The 23,837-nt window shown below is 36.4% G+C and overlaps 1 protein-coding gene across 17 annotated transcripts in view; it reads right to left on the minus strand.

Annotated features, from left to right (window-relative positions):
- Ptprd (protein tyrosine phosphatase, receptor type D) overlaps positions 1 to 23,837 on the minus strand; it is a 192,124-nt gene that overhangs the window by 115,694 nt on the left and 52,593 nt on the right. For 12 of the 17 annotated variants that reach the window (XM_026781867.1, XM_026781863.1, XM_026781865.1 and 9 more), the window contains 4 exons: positions 21,455 to 21,545; positions 15,219 to 15,428; positions 8,061 to 8,221; positions 3,185 to 3,196 (listed from right to left, as the gene is read on the minus strand). In XM_026781867.1, the coding sequence (XP_026637668.1) occupies positions 3,185 to 3,196; positions 8,061 to 8,221; positions 15,219 to 15,428; positions 21,455 to 21,545 (474 nt within the window). The remainder of the gene's footprint in view (positions 1 to 3,184; positions 3,197 to 8,060; positions 8,222 to 15,218; positions 15,429 to 21,454; positions 21,546 to 23,837) is intronic. The other 5 variants (XM_005352666.2, XM_005352665.2, XM_026781869.1 and 2 more) reach the window with 1 other exon arrangement.

Below are 23,837 nucleotides of genomic sequence, written 5' to 3' on the forward strand. Positions count from 1 at the left end.
GTGGTATAGATGACTAGGTTCTCCTGTATACTTCTATGACTGTGGTATAGATGACTAGGTTCTCTGTATACTTCTATGACGGTGGTATAGATGGCTAGGTTCACTGTATATTTCTATGATTGTGGTATAGATGACTAGGTTCTCCTGTATACTTCTCCTGTGACCACGGTATAGATGACTAGCAAGCATTGCTCCTGTTGTTTTCTTTTATTTAATGCTATACAGAAAAGTCTTTTCATCTCTGCTCATCTATACCAAATAGAAATAACCAGGGGATGAAAGGAAGCCTGGCATAAAGATGATGTGCATTTGACTTACTCTAGTGCAATGCTTTGGTGAAATATCCTGGAGGCAATGAATTTTCTTGGGTGGGTCCTATCAGGCACTTGTCCTCTAAGTACCTTGGGTTAACCTATCTCAGGACTACATTTTCCTACATAAATTTGTCAGGGAGAGCCTTAGGATAGAAGGTACTGCCACACTGCCAATCTAAGGAAAGTGATGATTCTGAAGTACTGGCATCTCTAGTTACAGGGAATAGAAACTGGAAATGAAAAAAAAAAAGAGATGAAGGATTGGGAAGAGAAATGAGAAAGATGACAGCAGCTTAGGTCCCATGTGAAAGGAAGGACACGATGGTCACTTTCAGGTAGCAGTCATGCAATGGGTATCAGTCTCACAATAATGAGGCACTAATTTTATCACTGAAGATGCAGCAATGCTAAATGGATGCAAAGGAGTTCAGCCTGCCAGCTGATCTCAGGGGATACTAGCAGCTGGCCCTTTCAAGCCACAACCCAGAGATTTTCTCAGGCTTAGGTCTTTGTGGGTAAGTAAGCACAGACACACTTCTTTACTGATGTGCCAGCCCCAGTGGCTAAAACCTGCATCTTTCTTCCTTTCCAAAGTGACCCTGCTGCTATTCATTCCAGGGCATGGAAAGTAGAATTAGAAATATCTGGGCAAGGAAACTGTCTCACTCTTGAGAGAATTACCAAGCAGCCTCCTTATCTTTCTTTTCCCAGAGGCCATGATGAGTGGCACTGGCTATGCGGAGGGAACATTCTATAATGAATCAATTTTTTTATAGTAGGAAAGCTGGAAATTACACCAGCTGTCAGAACAGGAGCCTTAGAAAGATCATAATAAAGGATTAAAATTACTTACAAATAAAACATTCCATATAATTCCAGTTCGTGATGGACTGAAAGGGGCTTCTGGACATCTAATAGCTATTTTTTCTTTTACTCCTTCTGCTCAAATGAGATGACCAGCAAGATCAAAGATTCTCTTAGCTTTGTTTGATGAAAACCAAAGGCATGATTGTAGCTGCCTATAACCTTACTACCAGTAGAAACATTATTTACTAGAATTGGAGTGTTTCAAACACACAAAGCATATCTGAGAAAGAATTAGAAGAAACAGTATTGGCTATGATCAATAACAATTCTAAGTAGTTTATTTTTTTTAAAAAAATTACTATTATAAAATATGAAGAGGATGGAATAGCCTACACCAGGCCTGGCATGAATCTGAGCCATAGAAATTTCTGGTTAGATGTTCCAAGCTTCCATAATTTCATTTTCAACTAGAAAACTATAGCAGTGGTCAAAAACATTCATATATCACCTATTGTAGTATTCCTATTAAGGTTATCCTATTTTATTTTCAGTTTACTTTTTAACATGACAAGTATTTGCCATATAGAGAAATTGTGCAAAGAGAACTAAAGATTGTGTGACATTCCACAGTGATCAGAACTGCTACCTTGATTTTCCTTTTACATAGCTCCCACTGAGAAAAGATGTCCAAGAAAACAGTTTGTCTAGAAGATTGTATTCATGATCTGAAGACAGGTTTTGAATGCAACTCCTATAAAAACTCTACTGTTAATATTTGAAGAAGTGGTTCAGATTTTATTGTTTCACTGCCCCTAACTATGTTCTCAAATCTACCTACACGTGTATATGCTAGAGGTTGTCTTCTCGGTTACTTCACCGATGAAAAAGGAGATTGATGTTTGAATTTTGGTCAGACTTTAACATGAGCACATGGAGGAAGGATTATAAACTGTAAAGTGCCTGCATTGTAACAATGAAGCCTGAGGACAAGAAGTGCTGTGTATTTTGGCTGAATCAAAATAGCTTGTACTTTTCTCCTGGATTAATGGAAACTCATGGTGTCCACTAACGGAGACCCTCTCTCCTGGTCAGGGTTCACTGCTGGGAAATACAGGGTTATATTAAAGACAGCGATACAAACAGTGATTCTCAAACTTAAGTGTGCACAAGAAGCAGCTGTGCCGGCACTTTAGCATAGGCTGCTGGGTCAAACCTGTGGACTTCAGTCTTCTCAGGTGAGAATTAAGAATTTCGAATTCTGTTCAGCGAGTCCGGTTTTATCCCAGGCTTTTTCAGACCCAGGCCAGCTGGCCTTGATGAGTTCCCAATAGAACATCCCCATTGTCTCAGTGTGTGGGTGCACCCCTTGCAGTCCTGAGTTCCTAGCTCATGCTCTCTCTCCTTCTGCTCCTGATTTGGACCTTGAAATTCTCAGAGAAGAACGATCCCAGCGTTGTTGACTCAGGTACCACTCACTAAAGGCCACTGAATGCAATGCTGGCAGATGTCCTCTGAGATCCTTACGTTAGTTGAATTTTAATCAAGCATTTATATCAATAAATAGTGTGGATTTGCATATGCATGTTAAAAAGGAAAGCAATCTGGAATCATCATCAAATATATTTTAGCTATTATTATTTCTGTTATTGTAAATCAGGTCTGGGTGACACAGGGATAATTTGGGGTTTGGTAAGAGTGTTCCCTAAAGGGTACAAACAAACGAAACAGAGGTCTACAGGACAACTCACATCTCCACCCTGCAGACACATTAACACACACGTATAGTCGTTTACCCCTGAACATAGAACTCAGAGACTGTCTGTACTGCTTTCTAAATTTGGTTTTCATGAAATACATTGTTTTATTCTGATAAAGGAAAAATATTTCCCTCATCATCATTTTCATATCCAAATTTTCACCTATGTATAGGCTCTGTCCAGCTTCCACTTGCTAGGTAGGATCTTTTATGCTAGCCCCCACCCTCACCTCATCAACACATCAAGTCTACCTTAGCTTAGTTTTTCTTTACTGAGCATGGAAGGGGTTTGGTCTCTATTCCTCACCTGTCAGGTTTACTGCTCCATTTAATGCAGCACAAAATAAATAAAGAAAAAAAAAAGGAAAAAAGAAAGGCTTAGTGTTAGTTGGCCAATGGTAACAAGAGTAACCATGACAACCAAGTTTTTAAAAGTAGTGCTCACCAGAAGAGACACATAGCTCACACATAATAGTAAACAATAGTGCATCAAAATGTTTGCAGGCCTCTAATTATGAAGAGGATGGAGCCATGAGACCACAGCACTGAATAAAGAATACAGGGGTTTCCCTGGTGCATTCACCTTCACTTACTCCTTTATAAAAATGCTGTGAAAATTAGTCAATCCAGCAAGTATACAATGACCACGACATTCAATTTTTAAGATCTAACTCAGGAAAACAACTAGTGTTCTTAATGAAAATGCAACAGAATTTCATAACTATAAAGCCTTCAGCTAAGAAGTATGTCATTCTTTAGTGACATGAAATTCTGAAAATTGCATTGCATGGAGTAAAATTTTGAACACTGGAACATTACACCACAATGAAATAAAGTAGCAGAAATAATTTTCCAACACTTCTTGACAAGTAAGGCAATCATACGTCTTTTTATAATAAAGGATTAAATACATTTTTAAGTATTGGAAAATTTAATACTTGTGATTATAAAACCAAAGTGCATGCCCCTTCTGTATAACTTGGCTAATTCACAGAAGCATTTTGTCACTAGCCATTGAAAAGACAGACATTTATTCATGGGGTGCTACTTTCCGTAAACACATCCAACCATCACTCATAGATGCTTCTCCTTATGCTAATACATTGACTATTTAAATATGGAACTATTTTTCAGGGACTATAGCTTTCTCCAGAAAGAATTAATCTGAACAATACTCATTTGGAGGCAACACAGTGAGTAAAGTGTTTGTGTGGTAGACACACATACTATAGACGATGCAGTTCATCACAGTTCAAAAAAAAATCACATTTATCTGTATAAACACACACACAGTGAAGGATGACAATGATATCACACTTATTTTATCTAGTTAATTGTGGCCTTAAATGTAAAGTGATTTACCTGGCATCCTGAACTAAAAAATAAAAACAAAACAAAAACCGTTTTATGTACATGCTTCTCACTTTCTTTTAAATCAATGAGTTTATCAGAGACCGGGGTGTAAGGAATTTCCTTTGTATGGAAGAGAAAGGCTGTTTGGAGATTCATATGAAAGGATGGAGAGTTCTCCTGCAGTATTACTTGATTTAGCCTACATATGCATTAATATTTGTTTAAATATCTACATTTGAAGGCTTGAAAAAGAGGTAAGTTTTTATCATAGGCCAAGATGAAACTGATAGAAAATGACAGAATAAACAGTTGGAGGAAAGTAAATTTAATACTATTGAATACTTATAAAATAATGTGTTCAATGTAGTTCTGTTCCCAGCACTTGGGAGACAAGGAGAAATAAGAGTCAAGACAAGGGGCAATATTAGAGATGCAACAGGTTCTCTCATCAGTCACTAGAACTTCAGGGACGTAGAAGGGGGATTTACGACAGCCTGAATAGAGGAAGAGAGGTAGGAACTCAGACATAAGAGATGAGAAGAGTGATCAAGGAAGGAGGAGTGGCAAGGAGTGAAGACTGGGACTCCAGGCAGGGGTGGCTCCTGGGTGGCAGAATATAATACTGACCCTGAGCTAGGTATGGCCTTAGCCTTTTTCACAAGGTGTAATGAATGTCTTCTTTGATATGCTTGATGATAATTTAGAAATTCGTGTAAGTTGATATGCAAATGGGAGACTCTACTATCAGCTGAAAAAGGTAAAATTAGTTGTGTCTCATCTCCCTCATGATATACACACAGGTATGTAAGGAGAAGGAAAGACATTTCTCTCTTCATGGGCTAAGCTATCATATCCAAGGATGTTATTTCTGCTTATAACATGCCTTGGCTTTTTCTAGCCTCATATTCTGCACTTTCTTTCCCATACCATGACATAGAAAAAGACACTATTATGCATTTTGAATCTTTCCCACAAATTCATGTTAATATTTTATTTTAAAATGTTTGCTTTATAAATAATGTTCTGGCTTTATTAGAATTAATTACGGAACGCTACATATTAGCATATGCAGAGTAGATGGATGTGGAAAACATGAGTGGCCTGGTGAATTTTAATTTTCAGTGGTGGATGGATGATGATAAGCTGGGTTTATACACCACAATTAGATACACACATATACATATAAAGTAGGAACAACATAAAGCCAGTCCTGTTATCTTTTTATGTTCCCAGATAATGAAGTAGCATTATTAAAAAGCTCACTTGTATAGTTCATTTATTTTCCTTGTAAATGATGAAGTTTGAGATGTTGACAAGACTCTCTAGACCTTCAGGCACAGAAGCCAACCTTGACCTCCAAGGCTCCTGATTTATACCCAATTTTTTTCTAGGCCTTGCCAGCATCTTATTTCCAAATTCATATTGTTGAGTCATTGGATAAATGAATTATGAATATCTTTTCAAAGAAATAAAAATAAATAATATTTGTAACACTATAAATCTACCAATTGTAGTCTGATATTCTGAAAAGTCAGTAAATGGGTTTGGGCCATTTAAAAGCTTCAGTAATAGTTTTGTCACTTGTATCAGTGTATTATAGATATAAAAATGAGCAGAATAAAAGTCAAATTATCAGAATGACATAAAATAGTGTCACATTTCCATAGTAATATAATTATTAAGAAAAAAGTCTCAAAGCCTCAAGTTGCAGGGTAAAATACAGTTATTAATATGGAAAGCCATCAAAAGCTACTGGCTGTTTCACACAAGGAATCATTCTGTAAGCATGTGTATCTGGTAAAGGCAATGCCCAAATCAATGTGACCCAATTCTGTTTTATGCGATTAACATCTCTAAACATTATTTACATAAGGAAATAAAATATTAATATTTTCTTAATTATAGTAATGCCAATAATGATACTTCAATTTTGAGACATGATCAATGGTTTGTGTATAACCCCAAAGGCACCTAAAAAGGAGTGAAGTACATATTACATAATTAACTTTGTTCAGAAGCCAAGCTATAAAAGACACCATTCATTGAGTACAGATTTCCTCTTGAAATGCTTCATGATAATCAAGAAGGACATTGTTGGGTCTACTTAAATTTCAAGTCAGGAACATTTTTTAGTGCTGAAGCAAGCATTTCTATTTCAGAAATGCTCCGTGGCCTTCAGATGGTTAGCTAAATATACTTAGCATTCGAGGATGTATGCATTTTCCGACAATCACATTAGACGAGGCTACATGTGCACACACGAAAATACAACTCTTTTAACAGAGTCGTGATACCTTTAAATAAGATGCTTCCTCTTGCAGGATTAATGAAAACAATAAATTAGCTGATTCTCTTCAAGCACATGTAGATAAATCAAGGAAAATGTAATTGTAGTTTTAAAAAATTATCAAGGTTATAGTTATTAATTTCACATTTACATAATTAACTTATAAATACAATAGGATTACTTATTAGTTGGTATATAATAAAACATGACCTGAAAATGAGGTATGCATTCTGCATATTTTGAATATCAGAAGTGCCCCCATGACATGGGTTAGAAAGGGACCTGGGAATAGGTACTTTCTTTCTGGCTAGATTCCAGTATACGATGTGACCATTTGAATGATTATATTATAGATAACAATGAAAAATATAATTTGGATTTTTTTTTAAATCCACCCTTTCTCTTCAGTTACTACTTGTAGCACACATATATAAAGGGCCTTGGCTCACATAGGATCCATGACTGACCTGCAGCACGAGGGCAATGCCTTTCTTCTACTTTTATGTCTCATATAGAAGAGAGGTAAGAAAATATAACCGCTTTCATTAACATGCATACCACTAAGATGAAGACTAAATTGAGGAGATGGAAATCATCCCCTAAGAGAAGACTTTGCCATTGATCACGAGCGCTGTGCTATTTTACAGCTTGAACAATTACATGATGGCAGTGATCTGAAGGAAAAAAAGGATTGAAGGGATAACTAAGGAAATTTATCTCCTTCTTTCTAACTCCAAGATAGATTAGGCAATTTAATAGGTCGTGATTATTTACTTTGTTTTGTCTTTTATCATTTCAACTTTCTCTCTGTATTGGATTAAATAGAATAGACCCTTATAGAAGACAGTTCTCCGAAGAGGATAAAAGAACATGAAGAAAAACAAAACAAAACAAAAAAAAAACAAAAAGAAAAACCAAATCAAGCCTATTCTATGAACATAAAAACAAAGGAATACTGATAGAAATGACAAAATACTAATCAGGTCACTTTTGAGATGCATAAGGACTACAGTTAGCATTTAATAACAAATTTAATAGTGAACATTTAGAAAAGATGCAGAAAAACTGAGAGGGAATTCATGATTTATCTTTTTTTCTTTTAAAAAATCCTTAATCATTCAGTTATTTTTGCTAAACCCTCATAAATGGCAATATTTTAGCACTTTTGCACAACAGATTTATGAAATGAATAGAAATGAGTAAACATGTGTTTAGAAAATAATCATCTAAAAGTCAAATTGAAGCTTGCATAGAATGAGCTCTTTGGGGTACACCAATATCTTGCTATCATAAAAACTGGTCATTAAAATGCATCATAGAATATGGAGGCTGAAAGAGTGCATTCTGTACAATAAAAGACCATGACATAAGCTCTGTTATCCAAGCTTGCTTTAGGCATGACAAAAACATGTTTTCCAATATTAGTTATTGGGCAGTCTTCAAATACATCATAAAAAATCTTCCACACAATCATAGAAATTGATTCATTCTTCTAAATCTAAGTCATCCTCAAAATCACAATTAAAATATAGAGCAGACTTACCTTTTATAAAGAAGAATAGCAATCACAATACAGATGATAAAGACCACAGCAAGGACAGGACCTACGACCCATATCAAGCCTTCCTCTTCATCTGTGATTGGCTGAGGATCCAGATCCATTGACACAACAGGGTCGGAGTATGGGCTGGTTGCATACATTTTCTAAGGATAAACAAAGTCCATTAGTTAGAAAATAATGTCTTTCTAAAGGGTATTTTTTTTGCACTAAAATGAGAGGAAAACATGATATAATGCATTTGATGACAGGTTGATGAAAACATATTAAGCAAACACTGGATGAGTTTAAAAAGAAAACAAAATAGGGAAGTATTAGAGGAAGAAGAATATTTTACAGTGCAGGAAATGTGCAAGATATAACAAAATCATTTTGAATGGTGTAAATAACTTCAAAGGTACCTTAATCATGGAATGAATGTGTGTGTGTATATATATATTTTCATGAAGTCAAAAATACCATTAATTATCAAATCTGGACTTACAATGTTCCCTTCAAGAGTCATAGTCTATCTAACAAATTCCCAACAACAGGCATGAGAAGCTTCCTTTTGAGTTATTGGTTAGGGTTATCCAAGGATTCCCCAGACAAGCTATTTCTCTTTCTTTTGGTTGCCTCCTAGAAGTCAAATGAAGTTCCTATTGCTAAAGATGCTAAGCACTTCAGACATAGGACTCAGGGGACCTGAGCTGAATCTGACCTGAAAGCCTCCTCCTTGAAGACTAGTATTCACGGTACCGAAAGGAGCCACACAAGCTAAAGGAGGAAAATATTCAATAGTGTTGTTACCCAGCCATGATGCCTATGAACTATACCAAGAGCGAAAATGGCATGATAACTCCAAGGGTGCAGTAGTGGCACAGATGCTTCAGTGGCCATCAACAACACTCCAATTGGACTTAAGGTCCACTTGCCAAGAGAGAAACCATACCTGGTACTGTAAACATGGCCAACTGTCTGCAGCTTGTGAAATCATAGATCTTGAAGGAGAATCTATAACAGTCACTGTATGAAATCAGCATGATCCCTAACTACACTCTCAACATTTATCCTAATATCTACAGATAAATATAATTCTCATTCCTCATCAAAGGAAACTTTTCTTTACAACAAGAAGAGAAACATCATTGCAGGAAAGTACAACTGAGCAAAATGCAGAGTCATGGAGATCAGTTTCTATTGATGCATCTACAGCACCAAGCCTATACCTAAAGCACCAGGGTCACTGTGGACGAAGGAATAGAAGGATAATATTGTAAGAGCCAGAGGAACAGGAAGTGTACTATGAGATTGTATCTCCTGGAAATGTCAGGAACACAACACTCATGAAATTCTACCAAAATGGCTGCCTAATAACAAGGATACCAATAGACATGGTAATTTAGAAAAGAAAAGAAAATCTCATTAGGCTTCTACTCTACACAAAGAATTAAAGGTAACTATGGAAGGCTAAGAGATAAGAAGTAGTCTTCTATAGGGAACAGCTCACCAACTGGATATCCAATACCAAATGGTCTTTCCTAACGACATGTACATACAAGTAACATTATACTAGCTGAACAGGTTGTATTTATATATTTTTAGGCACACACACACTATTAAAGAAAAATAGGTTATGAATTTGAGAACAAGGGAAGTACACGGAGGGTTGAAAGGAAGAGTTAAAATAATTTAATTATATTAATGTCAAAATTAAGAACTATCTTTTAAAAAGAAGCAACATTCGGTAACCATTTGCATTGTGGTAATATATTCATTACTATTTGAAAATAAAGATGTTAGAATAGAGCAGGGAAGCACATATCTTAATTAAGGCCAGCTGGATTGTGACTGAAAAAGCAGGGGATAAAACTGGACTCTCTGAATATGGCGGACAATGAGGGTTGCTGAGAAGCCAAGGACAATGGCACTGGGTTTTGATCCTACTTCTTGTTCTGGCTTTGTGGGGGCCTAGCCAGTTTAGATGTTCACCTTCCTAGACCAGGATGGAGGGGGGAGGACTTTGGACTTTCCACAGGGCAGGGAACCCTGACTGCTCTTCAGACTCGAGAGGGAGGGGGAGAGGAGTGGGGGGAGGGTGGGAGGAGTGGGAGGCTGGGAGGAGGCGGAATTTTTTTTTTCAATAAAAAAAAATTAAAAAAAAAGAATAGAGTATTCCTAATCTAAAACAGGTAGTCCAAATGCTCTGAAATCCAAAAGGGTGTGATTTTAGGATATTTTTCAGTGTTTATGGGTTCAGCCTGCTAAAATCTAACTAAACAATCCAATGAGCAAGGAGCAACTCTGAAGTCAGAAACACTGTTGTTCCAAGATTTTAGACATGAGATAATCCATGTCATGAAGTTACAGAGATCAGCACTGGCAAACATTTTCATAGAAAAACAAATCATTATATAGTGCAATGTTAGAGCACGCCAGCATTTATCAGTCCTCTTCATTTCTAGGGCACTTAAGTCTACAGTTACAAAAGAGAGTGCCAATTAGAAATCAAAATGTATGGAAATGATGGTATAGCTTTGGGAAGCATAATTATTAGAACTTGAGGGTTTTGGTAGCTTCTATTTAACCTTATAACAGCTACCAATTAGGAGTTCATATGCTTGTTTCCAAAAGGAAATTGATAGCTTATCTTCAAAGCTCAATAAAGAACATGCTTTTTTTCCCCTCTGTAATATCCTATTTCACTCCACTTTGTCCCATTTTAAATGAAGCATTTTTGCATGGTATGGTGGCACATGCCTTTAATCCCACCACATGAGAGGCTGAGGCAAGTGGATTTCTTTGAGTTTGAGACCAGGACAGCCAAGGCTGTTACACAGAGAAACCCTGTCTCTGTAAAACAAAACAACAACAACAAAAAGAAAACCAAAAACACTCATACACTAAAATAAAACAAAGCATCTTCTTGACCCCACCACGTTTAAGTTCTGAGTTTTACTCCAAGTCAGTCCAGCCCCACTGGCTGCATGTGTCTTGTTCCATTAACTCATGTGTTAGCAGCACCTGGGAGCTTTAGCACTATTATAGCAGTTACTAAATCTAATTGTCTTTCTTCAGTCCTTAGGTTTTTAGTATCTTTTCAGACCTGCCCCTGTTGAGCAACACTTACTAAGTCCCTTGCTGGCTTTCTTAATCCTGTACTTCATTTGCTCCTTCCTACTGGTTTTAACTATTTGAGCAAGAGAGTTCCACTTTCAATTGCCTGAACATTCAGGTTCAAATGAAGAGCTTCCCTTCTGACCAGTTATAGCTTTGTCTTGATCCCTTTACTTTTTTTTGATCTTCTTTACACTTTCATGTGAAGAGAGACTACAGGTTTGACTTATCAGTAACCAGAGGTTAAACTGCTGGTGTCATAGATACCATTTGTTCATTAAAACCCCCTTAGTGCGCTTCTGTACATAGCCAGAGTCCTGCATTTTATTGATTATAGCTGCTACTGGAGTTATCATTCTAACTTGCCTTCGAGGGGCTTTCTCGTATGAAATCTGTCTGTGAAACCTGGGTACCTCACCATGGTTATCAGGAGCCTTGGCACTTTTGCTTTAAACCTTCTTACCATATTTAAAACATTCTATCACAGTGAGCTTTTGTTGTTGCTTCCTAAATGTTCCATCCTTACTAATTAACATATTCGCAAGCTCTATAACACTTAGCTCTAAAAATGCAGCTCCTTTCCAAGGACCCACTTAAACACTGCCTTGCTTACTGGTGGAATTCAGTCCTAAAATAACACTGGATACAAACATAACAATTTCATCTAGTCATTCGTTTCCTGGTGATGGCATAAATGAGATTCTGTTTTCAAAGATGTGGACGAACAGTTGATCTTCTCTGATGAAACTAAACTCCTGGAAGGTTTAGGATTTACATGCTGTTTGTTTATTTGTTTAGAGTGGCTAGCATAGTAATTGTATTTAGAAAGTTCTCAACAAATTTTTGTGGAAAAAAATACTACAACAACAAACTCATCTTTTCAAGTGGCTGAGAATGCCAAGACAAAATTGGATATACTTGTTCAAGATCAGCAAATATAGTTAAGTTTTTTAATTTCTATTTTCCAAAGACTTACCTTAAGGCACATAGTCTAAATTTAGAATAAGCTCAAAAGACAAGCAAAGATCATGCTCCCCTGCCCATTTGAATTTTGCTATTGCTTTTTGTTTTCTTTACTTCCCAGGACAGAGGTTTAAAGACTTTCAAGTTTTTCTATGAATCAAACATGAAAATTCAGTTTATTTTTGAAAATTTCTGAGATATAACTTTAAAGCAAGAGAGAGAGAGAAAGAGGTATAGGAAGTACTGGAACATGAATGGATACATATGATTTATTTAGATAACATATATTACATAATGGTTTACGTAAAAAAACTGAGCAATGAGCTTATATACCAAGGAAACATAATTCTTCATATGTTTGGTTTCTTAGGATTCCTTCCATTTTGTGGCTAATCTCAAGTTGATAGAAGTGAACAAGCCAGATGATTTGAAGTTCTTTACCAAATGGAGATAATAATCAAAATGGGCAATGAAAATGGAAATTTAAAGAAAGGGCTTTCCAGAGCACATGAATTTCTAACTTAAGTCAGGAAAGAGATGTATGTAAAAAGAAAAAGAAAGAACAGGCAGAAAATAATACCAGCCTCATAGAAAGTAGAATTTGCTTAGTGGGAAGAAATAATAAAAGAGATTAAAGATTACAATATTCAAAACCAGTTTGTGATACTCCTAATGGGAGACAACAAATTAGCAAAAAGCTGTCTGTTAAGGGAGGTAAAAAGAATAGAAAAAGGGGTTTTGTTTTGGCAGAAAACTGCCAAGCAACAATTGGAATGATTATAGTTATTATTACTAATCTGCAATGAGATCTGAAGCTTCCAAAAGTACCATATCACTGAAAAATGGACACAGTTTTTGGCCATGAAGCACACATTGACCTAATCACACATGTCATGTAGGTAAAACATTGTTTATTTTGAGAGGATTGTCAAGACATACAATATAAAAAATTGGGGCAAAGAACTTAGGGCTAGAGAGGCCTCAGGTTCTAGGGGAGAACTTACTATTATAGCTCTACTAAATGAACACAGCATTAAATGGACTCCTAATGAATGAATCATCATTTCATTCATCTATTAGTGCATCTCTCAACTTCATCAGAGAAACTTCTTTTTCTAGTAGGAGGTTATTAACTTAGAGATCCATAACATATCAGCATGCAGAGAACAAGAGACTATAGAGTAACAGTGACCAGCTCTAGACGGGACATCTATATCAATTATATGCCCTCCTTTCAAGGCTCAGAGATTATCAGGAAAAACAGAGTATAAAGACTGAATGAGTCAGGGACAGTGGATGAGGACACGGGAAGCGTGTTTTCTGGCAGCAAGAACTCAGCAGTGCAAGACCTGAAGAGCATCAAACCGGATAAAAATCCCAGTATGGTAGTGCTGGGTGGGTAATCAAGTCCCACCCCTAGATGGGGCATTCTTAGACAATGGAGAGTTCTGCAGGAAAGCAGAACATGAGAGCTCCCCATGCCCCAGTAGATAGTCCTGTACAGCTAGCTCTATGTGGACTTAGTTGAAAAAATAAAAGCCAAAATCCTTAAGCAAACCAAATTCAAAACATGAAGTTGGAAATAAAAAGTAATGGGGGAATAGGAAAGAAATTAAAGGTTAGGTAATACAGAGGGTTTAATTAAAATGCATTATATGCATGCTTGATAACATCAAAGAAAAATTTTGGAAAAATGGGGGGAATTAAGAAACATTTGAAAATTTTTTATTACTTCTAGCATTAATGAGATAGTGGGATGAAAGAATAAGGGAGAGACAAAATATATCAATGATGAGACATTTAGACATGAGTAGGAATACTTGGGAGACATCAGAACCCACATTTCCCAGGGAAGGCACCATCACCAGTCTGCAGGATTGGGTGATATGTCTTAGCTGAATTCTGTGATTTACCTAAGCATTTTAAGTATACCTTTTGAAACATTCCTAGAGCTATATGATGAATTTTCCTCTTAAGTGTCTGTCTATTTTATTTTTAGTGAAAAAAAAAAGATTCCTACTATTCCATTCCCTTGATATTTTACTTTGAAACCATCAACTAGATCCAGAAGCATCGTGATGTATTGAAATGCCATGAAAACCATGACATGACATTTAGACATAATGGTAAATGTGGCTGCCTTTGTCCTCTGATTTCCCATGTGAGAACATCTCTAGTCATTAGAAGACAGTACCTGTTGTACAAGAGAACACAGTCCTGATACATGGACCTTTCATAAACTGTGGGCTTCTTAAATAAAGAGGCCAACTCAACTCAGCTGCCAAACATGCCAGATGTTAAGTGTTGCTTAGAACACAGGAATATATCTGTTAAATGTTAAAGCAAACTGCCACGTTAAACAGCTACCTTCTGTCCAGTCTACTGTTTCTCCCCATTTTTCTTTTCATTTTGTAAAGCCCTCAAAGCAACTGAAGCATAAAATGACACAGAAGTAAGATGAATTACATAAAACAAGACAACTCATTATTTAGAGTACCTTAGGGATTCTCACTCTCCTTGAATTATTGTGTATGTTTCTTGGCTTTTCGCTGATAAAGTCACTCATACATTCCTATAGTTGAAGAAGCTGCTTGTACTCACCTCTTCTTAGAGACACTGTCTGGTAAATCTAGATAAAGGCACTATATACTCACAGTTACAGGAGAACGAATTAAATAACTGCCCTTGTCCATATTTTTCAACATGCGATTTGAACGAGGGAGCCTTTCGTTTCCTACCAAACACATAGGTTAACATCCCCTGGATGTTTTTCTTAAAGTAAATCATTTTCAACAAAATAAAGAGAGAAAAACCTTAGTGGTAATGGAGGGAATGCTACGCTGTGTGCTGTAGACCTCCATTCATTTGGTGCTTCACATCTTCCTGAAATTTCTGTCATCTGAGCCTCCACCTAGTTTGCAAGGTAGGGTCCTGCATAATACTCAGTAATGCTTGAAGGACAGGCAGCCCAATGATACCTTAACGCCAGCTTGTGAGAATTATTTGGGATGCATCCCCAAATAAACATGCACAGTGGTGAAAATGAACAAGTGGGGGAAACAGAAGCCATCATAATTAACTTACAGACTCTGCATGGTCCATCACTGCTAACACAAAGAAAACATATTCTTGTCCACTTTGCAGTTGCTTGTTTGTAAATCCACCATAATGTTTGTCATCCCCCAGGGTGAACTCAGTGGGAAGGACATCAAAGTGAGCAGCAATATATGGCTTTAATTCAACTTCTCTCCCATAACGAATGCTTCTGCGTTTCCTAGATATCTCCTTAAGCAGCTTAAGGAAAAAGTGACAAATAGAAAAAAAAGAAACATAAACAACCAACATATCGATGTCTTAGAGGAGAAATTAGTCTGGGACTAGGAAGAACCTGGTCCAGTCTGTTCACCTTTTCTGCAGCAAGTCAGCATCACTGACTCTCTGCTGTGATTTTCAATCCTTTGCTTCCTATTAGTTAAGAAGCCAAAGTGATTTGCAAGGGCCAGACGTCGTCAAAACACAGGGCATTAGACCTTCACTGGAAGCTCATATAATTTCCTACACTAACGAAATTCTTTAAAAGGCCAATAGTACATTAAAACCTGTTCAAGGAAGAATGACAGCTTGATGCACAAAAGTCTGGTCTCATGGGAGATACATGGAACAATTAGTAACCAGTCAAAGCCATCTACATGCTAATTATTAAGTTTTCATAAAAGATGCCGCCATTTTACAAATGGGATAGTTTAGATGAAGAAAATTCTCCAAAGTTATCAGACTTGGAATGTAATGAATAACTTTGATTTATGTATTCGAAGAACTCATTGTCACTCATTCCTGTGCCTGGCTCCACTTACATTTTTCACTATCCAGTTTGAAAGACACTCTTGACATTTTCCCATTGAGTCAACTTTGCCTATAATACAGCTCTGATGAGTAAGTATTTAGACTGGTGGACATGGTCAGTAGGGTGAAGAAGAATAAATTTCAATATTGTGAAGGAAAGAAAACATAGATTCACACACACACATCAACATATGCACACACTTCTTATATTTCTAAAGAAAAAGAAAACTTAAAATTAATATTTGAGTAATTTATTGCTTTTTATTGACTTTCCTTGGGAGGAAATCTCATTAATGATATGACAATTGATTTGAAAACAATGTAATGTTATCTTTGTCTTCTCCTGTCACATATTATTTTATATAAACTAGCTAAGAAGAAGCCTTTAGCAGTCTTGAATGCCTCTGGAAGCAAGTGATCAATTTTTACTGCCTTTTTAGACAAAACTTTTATTTTGTTTTAATATCTGTGGGGAAAGGGAGTGTGTTTGAGTATAAACTAGGAAAAGCCTATGTACCTGAGAGCAAACATCAACTTTATCTTGGTACACAAAACTTAAAGGGATTAGGCAGATATGGCAGCAAAACTATTATGCTTGGTTTTTATGCTGGAAAGGAAATAGTAAAGCCAAATTGGTGAGGTATACTTTGTACAAAGAAATGCTGACAGAAGATGGAGTAATAGATGGTTCAGCAGTCAAGGGGCCCAGCTTCTCTTTCCGTCAACCCAGGTTTGATTTCCAGAAGGCAAATGGTGGCTCACAACCATTTATAGCTTAAGCTGCACGGGATGTAAGGCTCTCTTTTGGCCTCTGTGTGTACCAGCATGCATATGGCGAATATGGGAAGACACTCACACACATAAATCAAAATTTTCAAAAACTGGAAAGAAATGCTGTTATAATCACGGCAGAAATTGAGAGGAAATAGTTACTGGCCTTTTCCAGATGCAAATGCTTCTGTAAGCAACAACAGGCAATATAGTCTGCTTTACACTGAGAGCCACAAATGTACCCAGCTGACTCAAAATCTAATAATGTGCAAGAAAGCCCTCTGGCTTTCCTATGACATGTATCAATAATATTTAATTTATCATGCTCTAAAAATGTCTGTGAAATTTAAGCTTATTGCTACAACTAAAATCATATGCGATAAAAGGCATTTATAGAGGAGCAGCGGATTAGACATGATCTGTTTGGCAAATCTGGATCTAAATACCATGTATTCATCCAGGTGGGCTACTCATGTGTGCTCCAACTTCCAGGATAAAAGAACAGGAATTTACCTTACAATTCTGTTGCCAAACATAGGTTTCTAGAGGACGATGATGATGGCCATTAGGTAACACTCGCTGGGTACCAGATACTCTTTCAAGAAGTATAGATGAACTCAGTTCATTTGCTCCCCACAATAACCATGTAAAATAGATCACAATCATCTCTAAATCTAAATGAGCAAATTAGAGCATGATAAAAACATTCAGTCTATGTATGTATGGTGTGGGAGGTCCTTCTGTCTACATGTTGTTTTTATTGGATAATGAATAAAGAAACTGCCTTGGCTTGATAGGGCAGAATTTAGGTAGGTGGGGAAAACTGGATTGAATGCTCAGAGAAGGAAGTAGGAGAGAGAGCCATCATGGGGCCACTGGAGATAGACGTGCTGAAACTTTACTGGCAGGCCACAACCTCATAGTGATATACAGATTAATGGAGATGGGTTGAATTAAGATGTAGGAGTTAGCCAATAAGAAGCTAGAGCTAATGGGCCAAGCAGTGATTTAAATAATATGATTTCTGTGTAATTATTTCAGTTCTGGCCAGTCAGGACAAACAAGCAACTCCTTGCAACAATTATACGTCATGGGTGACAAAAAAATTAAACCAGCCATAGGAGAGACACATACAAGAGATATTCCCACCTAATTTTTACATAATCTAATTTTTGCACAAAATCAAGAATCTAATGCTATGTGTAATCATTGATGATTTGAATAATTTTTACTAAGTATGTATGTAATGTTTGTGTGTCTGATTTTATTAACATAGATGAATATGATCTTTCTATTTTCTAAAGTTTCTTAACCCGGAGTTCTTACACCAAATGTTTAATGTGATATTACACCCGAAAGGAGACTACAAAGGTTATTGCCAGTGTGCAGTAAATGGTAGTCTATAGAACTCTTGTGGGGTGTGCACTGTAGATGTGCTGAGAAGTCTTTTGAAGTTGGCCAATCAAAAACATTTACCATCAGTTGTTTATGTTGAATGCATCCCTGCTTCTCCTTCACTGATCAAACCCTATCTTGCTTCCATTCACATTTCAGATATAGGCAGCTGTCATAATTTATCAACATCATCCCCATGATTACCATTTGGTAGGGTTTATTTAGAAAATATAAAGCAAGTGCCTTGGGATTAAATATTAGAACATTTTCATGTTTTTTTAGGTCCAGAGCAGTCATTCACTGAAGTTTAATCTGGAATAGGATTCTTCCCGTTTTATGCTTTAAGTAGACCAAGTGAGTTTAAATGACACCAAAGTTAGCCAAGAGGCTGGAATTATAGCCACACATGACCTCATTACTTTATGACAAGGTTTTGAAGTACAGTGCAATGAAAAGATTTGGCACATTACATCATTTGCCCTGAAATAAATACAACTAACATTTGGGAGTCATTGTGCCCAAAATTCATTGCCACTATCAAGGCCTGGTCTGCTCAGTTTGACCTTGAGAATAGGAATTTCAGGCTATGAATTTATCATTCAGATAATAACCCAGACCAAAAAAAAATAAATGAGCTCAGAATATAATTTAGAGAGTAACTTGCTTAAGGAAACTTTTTTAGTCTTGTGTGGGTCTATATGTGAGGCATACTAGTGAAAATCCCCTTCGGCTACTGTTCCAATTGATGTATTTCCAACAATGTGAATTATAGGCCTTACTGAAAAAGTACTTAGCCAAATACATTTAAGAGCAGAACTCTGCTTTGTCAAACCTAGCACTACCAAATTCAAATTAAAGTTATCAAAAGGCTTTGGTCATTCATACTAGGCTTAAAACAAGTCCTGTCAGGTGGGGTCAGAAAGAGGATGAGCAGGCAGAAAGTGAGGCCATAGCCTTCCTTCATTTGTTCCTCTCCACAACAGTTACAAAATATATTGGACATAATTCCAGAAGTTATACCAAAGGCTTTACTTCTTTATCAGAAATAATTTTCATTTTCCAGTCAATGCATATCTTATTTCTTCCACCATTAATTCCGCAATGTGGTCTCAATTATATCAGTGAGAAAAGTGGGAAACAACCCATCCTGACCCAAAAGTTTTGAATTAATAAAATGTTCTTTATCAAGCTATTATACAGATTAATGCACCACAACTCAAAGGATGATTAAAATGACCCTTTGTTATGGGAATCAGCAGCACAGACCTGTGGAATTTAATTGCAAGAAAGTTCAATGTCACATAGCCCTATATTTTAATCCATTACAATGTCTGTGCATTCTAGAGGTTAAAACCTGGCTGTAGAGGAGAATCATTTTCCATTCCTTCCTATCAAATAGCTTCACTTCTAAGAAAAAGCTTATTACTGAAAGCATTTGATGTCCTCTTGCCTTGGTTGGGTTCCAGTGCTTTGAAAATTCATTTTTCCTAAGTAGAAATATTTATAGATTCCACAACTTATCATTGCATTTAAAAATCCAATTTTAACAAGAATTTGCTAAGGACAGTCCTACAATTCAGCTAAGAGCTAGTTAAATAGTATAGACTGCTTTAGGGTTAACTGCTTAGAGAAGGATTCTGTTTCTCTGGCATCATAACTGGCCGATGATAAACTGACAATTAAGTTATATGACCAGATTGCTGAAATGTATCATTTGGTACTGCAGTCACAGTGCCTAATTGCTAGACAGTGACACAAGCAGAGACCTGACCTTGAACTTGTCTAGCATTCTGAACCTGAACAAATTTAACTCACAAAACAGGTAGGTGATGATGAGTCACACGTGTAGAGATGATTCAGATCTGCCACAGGATGCAAGTCCCACCCCAAATCCCCCTTTTTTTTTGTCAGATCATAGTTATCTTTGTACAGATACATTTCAAAACCAATAATTCCTAGTAACATAGTTAGAGAATTAATCATTGTCCTCACTCCATTTGCACTAATCTGAGGCAAAAAGAATATATAGAAATATTGTTCATATTTCTTGTATCCATGGCCTGGTCTCATAGCTATACAGCTCCTATCCAATCTTTTATGGATTGTGCTATTGAGAGGCCAAACTAGATTGTGCATTTAATACAATGCCTAAAATTATAGTGTAATTGTTATATTATTAGTTATTATCTTTAATGCCTTCATACTGAACACTGATATGAAATAATAGGATTATTTTCAGATACAGCCCATGTTGTAAATGAACCACATAAATTAAAATTTCATGTTTCTGGGAGGGGCACATAAACTTAACTGCATTTGTTAAAACAAAGACTCTGTAGTAGTTAAATGTGACGCCTAGCTCTGAAAGCTGGGCTGGTCATATCTGAGATCTTGGTAAATACTTGGGGCCAGTTTTCTCACTGCACAGAAGTGTGTAATAATTACTTTTAAAAAGTACGTGAGGGTGGGGAAATGGCTCAGCAGTTAAGAACACCAATATGTTGCTCTTAACAGAGGAATCAGACCATATTTCCAGAACCAAACAGGGTTCACTATCGTCTCTAAACCCCAGTTCCAAGGGATCCAACACCTTCTTCTGATCTCCACAGGTACCATGCCAACACACAGCACACAAATATACATCCAGGAAAAGCACACATACACATAAAACCGAACTGTTTTTGAAAAGTTCTTGTATTTCAAGAAACAGAATTAATGAATCTAATAAGAACTTAATTAATAGAATCATGTAGGTATAAGATTTGAAAGTTGATAGCAAACTCTTTAATGTTTGCTACCTCTTGTATCACAGTCTTTGTTTGTTCAGAATTTTTTTTTTCCTGCACTGAAATGCACTTTTGATACCAAAAACCTGAAAACCTATGGACCAGAAAATAAGGCAAATAAATGTCTGGGGGAACAGTAGAATTCTGTGAAAATATGCTGATGACTGTGTGGCAGGTTAAATGCAATGTGTTACAAAGAGCATTAAGCATTTGTAACAGCCTTGGCAACTGCCAAACTAAATAATGTGTCTGGAATTTTATTAATAGTAATGATATCACCCTCCACACTTCTGCATCATGGTTACAATGGGTAGGTGATATAAGAGTAAGGACAACAAAGATAACACAGGTTGTAATCTGTTAATTAAAACAAAAGAATCTTTGCTAAGATTTCTAGGGTAGAGCAGGCCCAGATCACTGGTTCACTCAATTGGCTAGATGTACCTTAGCTGACACCTGACCAAAATGCTAGGAGCCCTACATAGAACAACTACAGAAGGACCCAGGAAACATAGACACAGTTACCTCATCTAACTCCATTTCATCAGGGCTCTCCCACGGCTTGATGAATTTCCCACGAGACTTCTTCAAAGGCACAATGATAATGTAGTAACCCCTGTTCAGGAACGAGGAGACAATAAGATTAATTCAAAGAAAAGATAAAATGATTATGACCTTAAATCTTCTACAGAGAAAATATTAAGACAGAAGAAAATTATAGATGTGGGGTGGCTCATCTAGTATTTTGTAGTAAGGAAAAAATAACCACTTTTTTTGGTAGAAAATATCAATGTGTGACCTTGGTGATCTCATATGGTAATTTCACATGGTTGGTTGTTCTTTATTAAACATCTGCTATTAAACATAGCAGACATGTTTGTTAGGGTCCTGTAACTGGACATGCCCAAACTATATTGAAATCTATCACTTCAAGTTTCTGTGCTAAATATTTTCAATATTTACTAATAAAAAGTCTTTTAAAAAGGAGATGTATAATAAAATGGCTATTTATTAGAAACATATATACATTTACAAATATATTTATTATAATTTAATAAAAATAAAGCATTTTAAAATCACTCATAATTACATAATTATAGAAAGACAAAGTACATTTTTAAAAAACTCATTAAATTGCAAAACTTTTAAGTAGTATGAGATTTGGGGACTCTTTCTACCTAAAGTCCTTCAAAATAGGATTTAGTGTAAATAATATCAACAGTGTAAGCAGAGACTGCTCTTTTATTTTCTGGCCACCAAGACCCAAATAACCACAAAAAACTATATTAATTACAATTGTGTTTGGCCAAAGGCTCATGCACATTCCTAGCTAGCTCTTGTATCTTAAACTAACTAATTTGTATTTTATATTTTACCATGAAGCTTGTCTTCTCTCTGACTCTGTCTTTATTCCTCCTCTATCTCAGCTTAGATTTCCTGACTTGCTATATTCTGCCCTGCCATAGGCCAAATTAGCTTCTTTGTTAACCATTGGTAATAAAACATATTCACAGCATACAGAGGTGAATCCCACATCATTACAGAAAGAAGTGCAAACATTCCATGCACTCAGTATGGCCAATTAAAACAAGTACTGCATAAAGCTACATGTTCAAGACAAGGTACACATTAGTAATGAAGCTGCTTTCTAACATCATACGATACACCCTTCTCTTGCTTTGTGTGTATAAGAACTTTGTTCATATTAGCATTCAGTATGAAGGCATTAAAGATAATAACTAATAATATAACAATTACACTATAATTTTAGGTATTGCATTAAATGCATAATCTAGTTTGACCTCTCAATAGCACAATCCATAAAAGATTGGGTAGGAGCTGTATAGCTATGAGACCAGGCCATGGATCCAAGAAATATGAACAATTAAATAACTGTGCAATGGAAAACAGGGAGGACAGTCACTCAGACCCTCATGATGACCTCTTTTTTTCACTTATTCTATGTATCAGAAAGTCTTTTTGATAATTTCATGAATTTGGAGGAGATACATAGCAAAACTGAAAACACATATACATGTACATAGGAATAGACTCACACAATCTAAAAAAAAGAGAGAGAGATGGCTATTACATGGGGCAAAGAAAAATAGGAAGGGAGGAGATTCCAGCCCTTTTCACATGTTATTTAGAGTCAACTGCACTTAGGAAGCCCTCTCGGCAATCTCTCTGCTACAGCAAGGTTCTTCCCATAAATATCTTCTAGAGCTGCACTGCCCAGTACTGTAGCCATGAACTTTCTGTGGTCTCCAAGCATTTGAAATGCGGTTGGTGAGAACTGAGATATGTGTGAAAGACAGCATAAAATATAATGCTAAGTCTCTCTGCGATAATTTAGTTGTGATTACATATGGACAAATGACAATAATATAGATATGTTGTCTTAAATTGAATGCCACTAAAATTATTTTCATTTCACTCTGCCTTTTAAAAAATATCACTACTAGAAAACTGAACATTTCCATCTTGCTCTCGCTGTATTAGCTGGGCCGTGAGTCCCAAGAGTAGTATTCTGATGACGAGTGTGTCACCTGGGGATCTAACTGGCCTAGAGCTAGGGCTCAATACTAATGTGTTCAGAGATCTCAGATTGCTTATTTAACTCCATTGAATTGCAGTTGTATAGTCTGAAAAATAACAGCAACAACATGTCTTCCTCTGGAGGAAAAGCAAAGCAAAACAAAACCACACCAACAAGAGCACTGGAAGAGTTTGGCATCCTGTGCAGCGTACAAAATGGAGCAGAGGCCAGGGGATGCTGGCAAAGATGCCACAGTCTTTACCAGGATGTCAGGGTTTTTTATAACTCACAGGTAGAAGTACTTGCTAAACCGTTCCCCTAATCAAGAATTCAAACCACAGTCTTTTATTTCCATGGTGCTCTGAGCAA

This window comes from Microtus ochrogaster, chromosome 10 (genome assembly GCF_000317375.1).
Source record: "Microtus ochrogaster isolate Prairie Vole_2 chromosome 10, MicOch1.0, whole genome shotgun sequence".
NCBI classification, from domain to species: domain Eukaryota; kingdom Metazoa; phylum Chordata; class Mammalia; order Rodentia; family Cricetidae; genus Microtus; species Microtus ochrogaster.